Raw genomic sequence first — 8943 nt, 5'->3', positions numbered from 1 at the left:
GAGGCATGATCTTATCGCGAGCAATGGCTAGATGGGCTTTACACGAAACGACCGTAGTGGCTGATTCGACAACACCAAAAATCATGCTTGTTTCCTGAGCTGTTTTAATGTGGTATGTGCTGTAACATAGGGTGCTCCAACATATAGTCGGCCCCGGTGCTCTATTTGTAACCATCTGCTACAAGCAGCACGCTCAGGGCCTTTTTTCTTTCCTCCCCTTAATTGCCTCAGCATCCGAAGGTCCTGCATCCCGTCTCCATGGAAACGACCATCCCGCGAGCCCCCAAAAATAGAAACGTGTCTTTTCACTCTGCACTCACGCTGTTTTGACATTTAATAATGGAGCACGCTGGTATATAATTAAAAAAAGAGCATGCTTTCCTCCATTTCTGAGGAGCAATTTAGTCTGGTGCACTGAGGCATTTTAGGACCTCCGTTAACGTGAGTTTCAGCATCAATACAACATAACGAACGATTGTGTACAACGATTGAGGATGGACAATATGTTATGCCTATTTTAGAAAATGAATTACATTTAATTTCAACAGCCTTTCTCCTGGGTGCAGACAAATAGATGGAAGGCCAATTTGGCATAAATGGATGCGGCAGGTGAAACATGGAGACGTGCCATCCAAGCGGTTCTCCATTTCAAAATGCAGGCTGTATTCCAATAGGAATTTATTTCAAATGTGTATCGTTATGTGATTGTACAACCAGTGACAACACATACACAGTCATATTATACTCACACTTATACGAACCAATGCTTCCATCGTTGATGTGGCTGTTTTTAAATCCATCTCTGCCATTTTAAGAAAATAGCTGCCTCTTGGTTTTATCATCTGGACACAGATCGCGATGTATCTAGGCCATACACCATACGGTACATATAAAAAACTATTCCCTGTAATAAAATCTTTGCCCGTTTACCGTGTGGTAAATTCCTTGTTTTCTGAAGATTTTTTTTCAAAAGACACTCGATCTGGGGTTTTTACGCACGAAAAACCAAAAAGCAGAAACACATCTTCTGAATTAAAAATATGATATGAAGCCACCGCTTTCTAAATCAGTTGTTATGTATATTCTAAGAGATGCCTGTGGCTTTATTCCTCACCCAGACATCCTGCCCCCCACCCTTCCCATCCCGCAGCGGACGCCTTCAAATGATGTGGAACACAGCGGGCTGGAAGCTTGATGCCACAGCGGTCTGAATCCAATATTATAAACAATAGTGAATCTCTCATCAAGCTGCATATGGTTTCCTCAATGATATCTTCCACCGTTACAGAAATGTAAAGCCGTGGAGACGGAAAACGTGTTCAGGATCCTCGGGAAATAATCTGTTAGCCCGCACAGCTGTGGGGAAGAAATGCCCCATGGGTGTGGAAAAAATACTGTTTGGCCACTATGTGGCGCTGCGCCTCGGGTTTAACTGTAAACACAGAATGTCACTGGCAACATTTCCTGGGATGAAGCGTTATGTCAATAATATATCATGTGATTATTACTGCTGATGCAGTAACATGTAAACAAGACTGTATTACAGCTGGTGGATGTGGAGCGAATTTGAACGAGGTTTTAAAACTCACATGCAGTTTAATCATCAGTGCATCATGTACTATACAATTATGGTTTGGATACAAAGTAAGATGTCAATTAAATGCAAAAGGTATTTTTCATATTTATGTATTTATATTTATTTATTTTATTGACTTAATTAGTAGACATTTGGATGTTTTCCTATATATAGCGGAACAAGATAAACAAAAATGACTGGGGAAAGTAAAGTGTGACATATTCAATGTTCATCCTTTCCAGCAATGGGGTCAAGTCCACATCAGCATGTGTGGTTACTTTTTAACTTTCACCACAACAATCTTTTATAGTAAAATGTATCAATGTGTTTGTCCACATTAGGAGATTAGATAGCGCTTAAACACAGGCAGGCATACTGTATGCACAGAACGTAACATTACGATACTTAATATTGTGTATTCTTTTTTTTCACAGTTTGATGCATAATAGACAGTAATCACAGATCTTCACTTGAACGTGTAATTTAGTGTACAATTCAGGAAAGGATACATTCAATCAAGCCAGCAGACAGATAGTACGAAAGCCAATTTGTGGGGAAACGTTGCATTCGTTCTGTGTTAAATCATACTCTCTTGCAATATCAGAGCCAGACTGCACAGAATGTAGAAACTCATGAAGAAAGCTCCGTGTGAGTGGAAACGTCTGGGCCAGTCTGCTGGTTTAGCCCAATGGACACCAGAGAATACAAAGACACATTTGTCTTCTAGTTTGCTAGTTCAGTTCAGCTGCTTGTGTTGGATTTCATTGACCGTGACACAAACAGAATAGCTCTTGCATGAGTATGGCTTGATTCATCACAAGACTCCTGTGGAAGAAGTACTGAGACTTCACTTGAGTGAAAGCAAAACCAGAACAATATCAACAATGTTTTACAAGTAAAAGTCTTGCTTTCAAAGGGATACTTAAGTAAAAGCACAGACGTATTGACAGCAAAATAATCTCAAAGTATCAAAAGTACCCATCATGTATCATGGTCATTTACAGTGTAAGCAGCATTTTAATGTTGCAGCTGGTTGAGGTTGCTCATTCTAACTGCTTTATATGCTGTTGGGTTGTTCAATCTTTAACAATGTATCATGTCATATGAACTCATCATATGTAAATGTTAGATCTTTAAAGTGTATAGCTGTCAGATAAATATGGTGCAGATAAAAAAAATAGCTTTTCCCTCTGAATTTTAGTGGAGTTGATGTATAAAGTAGCATCAAATAGAAATACTCAGATGACATAAGTTCCTCTAAATTGTTCTTGTTCTTAGATTTGAGTAAATGTACTTACATATACATTACACTGCTTGAGTTTGCATTGCAGAGAAAAACACAGCAGCAGCTCCGGGTATTTGTGTTTTCAATATGGGAACAAAAACATCATTTGTCATTGAAACACAGAAACACATCCATTGACCATGATGTTGTAGAAACTAAACAGTATGCCGGTCCTCAGTCGTATGACTAATTATATCCACAAGGTGGTGACATAGAGCTCTATTCAGGCATCTCCTCGATCAATTGCAGTAGAAATGTAAACTTTTACCACTGCTCTTAAGTTATCTGACATATTTATTCACTTTTCAGATTCATATTTTCCAAATTAACTTTCAAAAATACGAGTTGAGTCATGGATGTAATTGTTCAAATTAGAGACATTAAAAACAAAGCTTGCACATTAATGCATCACTAATCCAAGATTAAAATACACAAAAAATAATGCTGACACAGCCTATTAGTGACACCGCTCAGTCAGTCCACGAGCACGAGAGGAGAACACTCATTGGACAAACAGACAGTGCAGTGCAGAGATACTAATACTGTTACAAGTAAGAGCCCATTTTACAGCAACGCTAATTATATTATTGCATTATGATTGTTGATGCATTAATGTGTACATCCCGTTAATATTGTAGCTTGTGAATTTACCCTTGGAAGTGTAATATGATAATATTGTAATGTATTTGTTGATTACCTTTTGCAGCATCAATCTAAATTTAGAAAGTAACTATAGCAACAAAACATATCAAATACATTAAATAGAGTCAAGAGTACAAAGTAAAAAGTAACAGAAAATGGAAATACTCAAGTAAAGAAAAAGTACCTCAAAATTATACTTAAGTACAAGCAAATGTACTTAGTTACTTTCCACCACTGCCTTTATGGATCATCATCATAAAGAGGAGCATGCAATAATAATAAAAAAGTGAACCAAAACAGAACTTCCAGTCATAAAACATACTGTCTATTATGTGTATGTGCTGTAAAACATTGAGCGATACAACTACACTGAAATGTAATCTGTCTGTTTAGTTTAGTCAACATTCGAAACCTCTATGAGACGCAGCAGTGCTAAAGCAATCATGAAAGACAACACTGTAAACTGGTCTTGACTTTAGCACACTGTGTGAATTGTTGCATGCGTTGGCAGTCACTGAGAGACTTTGTGCGGTTAAAGCAAAGCTGCTGATTGCATCGAGCCCCACTCATGAACTCCCACATGTGTTGTTGAGTCCAGCAGGGTCTCTATTTGACTCTTTGCTATTTTCTGCAATTCACCATTAGTCGACTGAACAGATAGCTGATAGCATTGGTCTTGTGTTGCAGCATACCAGTGTCAAAAGGGGCGGGAAATGACTTCTAGCACAAGAACACGTTTCATGTGAAAGATGATTAACCGATTAGTAATCATGTTGTGATGGCATTTGTTCTCCTCTACATCTTATACATTGAAGCTTCAGTTGAGTTTCTATATTCAGTCGTAGTAAGTTAGTCCAACATCTCCCAAAACCTAATATGAAGTGTATTACTATATGGAGTTCCCGCCCACCACGTCGACAGGGTCCACTGTCCACACCACAGGTTGACTCACTGCTCAGCAGTCAGGGCGGCGTCTCACTATAAAACCTCTGCTGCACTTTTCCCCGAGCACTACACATTCCCACCTCTCCTCTGCCGACGACGTCCAGCCCCGCCCTGCACGGTAAGAGCTATATCGGTATGTAACGGTCCTGTCTCACTCATTTTTACAAATCCTGTAACTCTTGCAGCTACAGCTGGGTGGGGAAGATCAATGAGGATTAATTACTTCTCCTTTTTTAAATCTGCCAATCAAAGTTTGCCTGAAGGGAAGCATGTCTGTGTATTCTCAACACAGTTCTGTTACCTAATTATTTTACTTGTGCTATTACGTAGACTAGTATTCTTTATTTCTATCTATTGAAAAATGTTGCAATGTATTGATTGTCCTTTTTTTGTTTTTTACTTTTGAGCTCACACTTTTTTAAAATAATGATAGAAGATTTATACATTTAGCTGATACAATAAGCACTTACTGAAAATCGGCTCCTATTTCTCTCCAGTTTATCACATTGTACTCCTCTTATTCTTGTGTAATGTCAACACATACACGTCCCTGTAGCCCGTGTAGGTGCTCTACAGAGGGTGTGGTCGGACTGTGGGCATGTACTCTGTGGCTATAGCGTCTCCTCTCATTTGCTGCCCAGCCACCATTTTGTCTATCCGCACATTTTTCCCCTCATTCAGCTAAAGTTTTCCATTCCCTCTAACTCACATAACATCCAGCCCCTGTTTCCCCTCCCACTTCTCCTTTTGTACTGTTGTAATCAGACAGCAACAGTTGGAGACAGAACAGACTCTTTTGAGTTTTGTGATTTCTTTTTGTTGTTGTTATTCTAACAACCTAATAGCAGAGCTCACACTCCCTGTGAGCACACATGGTGTGGAAGGGCGTTGGAGTGAAGAGAAAAGTGTTGCATTGCGATACATGAAGTCCTCATTAAATGCAATGTCCACTTTTGCACAACAGAATTTGACCTTCAGTTCACCCATAGGTGATGCAACTAGTAGCCAGTATTTTACTGTGAATTTAGTCATTTTCAGTGCAAGACATGGAATATTTTCTTTGCAAGATCCTCTGATGAAGCTCAGTCTCACTGCAGGAGGGGGCTGATTGTAAATCCAGCTTTTGTTTCTTGCAATGAAAGGAGACTGTTTACACTGAGGGGGATCAGCTCCCTGGCTTTTGAACCCTCCGTGCCCTTTCATATCCTCAGATAAGCTCATCAGTATCACAGTATCACAAAACAGTATCACAAAACAAACAAACAACCTCTTTTCCATTTTTTTCATGAAAGTTGATCCAGAATTGTCCGCTAAACTCTACGCTGTCACCGATCATAATCAACAATTTATTCTCTGTTTGAGCTTTTTGTTTTGTTTTTCAGTCCAAACACACGTCAGCAGCCATGCCTTCAGAACTGGAGACGGCCATGGAGTCACTCATCAAGGTGTTCCACCGCTACGCCACTAAGGAAGGCAAGAAATACGGACTCAGCCGGGGACAGCTCAGACAGTTGATGGAGAACGAACTGTCTAACTTCCTCAAGGTGAGACGGGACCAACGTGTTAAGTGCATAATCACAGTGTCCACGACTTAGACATGATGATTGTAGAATAACTCATCACATAATACGGTATAACCCAGAGTTTTCTTGTTGAAGCTCACCTCACGACCCCCTTTTTTTTTAACGCAGTCTCAGAAGGACCCTGCTGCTGTGGACAAAATCATGAAGGACCTGGACAGCAACTGTGATGGCCAGGTTGACTTTGAGGAGTTTGTTTCCCTGGTTGTTGGACTTTCCATTGCCTGTGAGCAGTGCTACCAGCAGGAAATGAAGATGGGGAGGAAGTAAACGACAACAGCTGGAGAAAAGAAAGAAACCAAAAAGCATGTCAAGTTTTGTAAAGATAGTTTTGTTCATTAAATACACTGAAGAATTTCAAACCTGTTGTGTCTGGTGGTTATTGTATATGCAAGTTACTGTATGTTTAAGTACACGTTTGCCTGCAAGTTATCATAGGCCTGCATTTTTTTTCTCATTCAAACATAAAAGCACAACTGCCCCTCTTTTAGTTTCCAGTGTTTTTTACTCATATAAATATTAAAAATGGACACAAAGCCCTTCTTCATTGCTCTTCCCCATGCGTATAGCATTGTGCTGAATTCACGCCCTGGAGAAGGTCATTCCAGAGATCACGAGTGGACTGACTCCCTTGGCAACTGTACCATAAACACTAGGTGTGATGATGTAATTCCCACCTGTAATTCATGCTTCCCTGAGTGTGAAAGTACAGAGGAACTCCTCCCTCACTGCTCCATAAAGTCCTGCTTATCGCTGCGCTGAGGAATCTGCAGAATGTTCAGGGCGTGAACGCGCCTCTCTGTGAAGCAGGCCGTTGCAGTTCTCTGAATCGTGATTCTCACGAGCAGATAAATAAGGTGATCGGGTGCTTTGTAACTGAATAAAGTTTGTTGCATTCTTGTAGATTCGATTTGATTGAAATGTGGAGTCACATGGCACAGCGCGACAGTACACCACTGGTTCCACCAAATTATTTTCATGTTGTTTCATGTCTGGTGAAACGCGGATAACACAAGAGAGATGACCAGGATAACCCCCTCCTCCTGACTCTTCCTGAACTGAAGAGAGACTTTTTTTCTCTCTACAATAATGGCTCTCAGGCAACACTTCCTCTCAGGCTTTGTTCTGCCACTGACAAGCTCCTCCCATCAAATGTTTTAGTCATAAATGATTAAGATATGACTCCTATAATTATGGGTGCAACTGTTGAGGTCAGGGTCTGCCAATCCCAGTGACTCCTCAGAACCTTTACTGCCTCGGAGGCAAAACTCAGGGGGAAATGGTCTTTTGAGCCCTTCACACACACCCTTAAGGCAGAGCCTTGCCCTGTGGCCTACCAGAGTGCATGGTTACAGGGGAAACACTCAAGTTGCTAGGTTACAAAGCACGAGTGTGTGTGTGTGTGTCTGTATCCCCCCCCCCCCCTCAGTTTACACAGGCACCACGCCCATGTGACCCACAGCTCAGGCTACAGCAGGGATTTCCCACTATGTTGACTGTTTGCCCTTTTGTGTAGTTAAGCAAGAGGTGCACTAAATTCATCGACGTTACATGATACGATACATGCTGTATGTTCATCATGCGGCCTTAAACAATGCAATCAGTATTTGTGAGGATGAATACTTCTCTTCAAGCATGAAGCAGCGAGGTAAATGAAGAGGCCCATATGCTCACTTAGTAACCTTACTTATTACCTTTGTCACAAGTGGGATGAACCCATGCTAACATGTCTCGAACTGACACAGAGTGAAGGTGTGTATTGGTTTGACTTCAGACATAAGCAAACATTCGGGAATGAATGCCGCACCTTCCTTGGACACACACACAGGAAGAACAGCTCCTCTATGTGGACAATTCAATTTGTTAAACAATAACAGCGACGTTCTGAACCCAACAAACCCTTCCAACATCCGGTTTGTAGCTGCTGCCATGGAAAATGACATCAAACTATTGTGATCTGGTTGCAGATCTAAAATAAAAATGATATAAAAATGTGAGCCAACACTTCTTTCCTTGTCATTCACAAACTTTTTTCTCCTTGTGTCTCTAATAAAGCCTTAAAATGCTGCCTGTTCAAAAGAATGTCAAAGTATTCTGAGCCTCATAATGACCGCAGTATTTCTCAAATCCTGGGTGGATGTTACAGTAAAAAGTGCAGTCGGTGGTAGTATGAATCAAGAAAAGACTCATGGCCGCAAGTGAACCCTCTGAAAATACGCTTTCTTTTCAGTGGACTTCTGCTTGACCACTAGATGGCATAACAGTAACTATAATCACAATGTTGGCTGCATGTGAACACTTGATAACTGCAAATAGTTTCAAATGAATCACAGCTGGATATATTGCAAAATGTGGTTTCCACGGATACTCCCTCCATGTTTGGTCAATCTGAGTGAGAAGGACGGGGAGGGAAGAAGAAGAAGACAGGAAAAAAGTTTGACTAAAAGTTTCCACACAGTGAAAAAGCCGAAATCCTCAATTCAGTTGCAGACTACATGAATGTTGGTGACTTGACTTCCAACCTATCATCAGTACTTTGATTGAAGTTGGAGATTGGAGACCAAAAAAATTATGCACTATGCCCAAACAGGAGAGACAGGAAAAGGACTTTGATATCTCCAAAGCCATGCGACGGACCACACACACACACATCGCACCGAGTTGCCACAGTGCTCATTCTTATGTCTCTGATTGCTGGTCTCTGCAGCTGACTCATGAGCTTCGGGGACATGATTGTGAGTCACAGCCTCCGCCACAAAATTGCAAGGAAGAGAGAGAGAGCCCACTCAGGTCCATAACAATGAGTCACTGTGCCTACATGTTTCCACTTTGGAATCATGTGCATCTCCAACAATTAAATGAAAATAGAAAAGAAAATGTCAATTATATACACAAAAAGAAAAAGAAACGAGTTA

At 40.7% G+C, this 8943-nt stretch overlaps 1 protein-coding gene across 2 annotated transcripts; it reads left to right on the top strand.

Annotated features, from left to right (window-relative positions):
• The first annotated feature begins 4426 nt into the window (after positions 1 to 4426).
• On the top strand, positions 4427 to 6390 carry LOC306790902 (protein S100-A1-like). 2 transcript variants are annotated; one of them, XM_079287447.1, is made up of 3 exons: positions 4427 to 4566; positions 5831 to 5992; positions 6140 to 6390. In XM_079287447.1, the coding sequence occupies exons 2-3, from the start codon at positions 5852 to 5854 to the stop codon at positions 6296 to 6298; spliced, it is 300 nt and encodes a 99-aa protein (XP_079143573.1). In that variant the 5' UTR covers positions 4427 to 4566; positions 5831 to 5851; the 3' UTR covers positions 6299 to 6390. The 2 variants fall into 2 exon arrangements, with proteins under 2 accessions (XP_079143573.1, XP_079143574.1); XM_079287448.1 differs by having other exon boundaries at positions 4444 to 4581.
• The last annotated feature ends 2553 nt before the right edge of the window (positions 6391 to 8943 follow it).

This window comes from Melanostigma gelatinosum, assembly GCF_949748355.1.
Source record: "Melanostigma gelatinosum genome assembly, chromosome: 17".
In the NCBI taxonomy this organism is placed as follows: Eukaryota; Metazoa; Chordata; class Actinopteri; order Perciformes; family Zoarcidae; genus Melanostigma; species Melanostigma gelatinosum.
The sequence above is the reverse complement of the archived record's forward strand: the minus strand, read 5'-3'. Positions and strand labels throughout refer to the sequence as shown.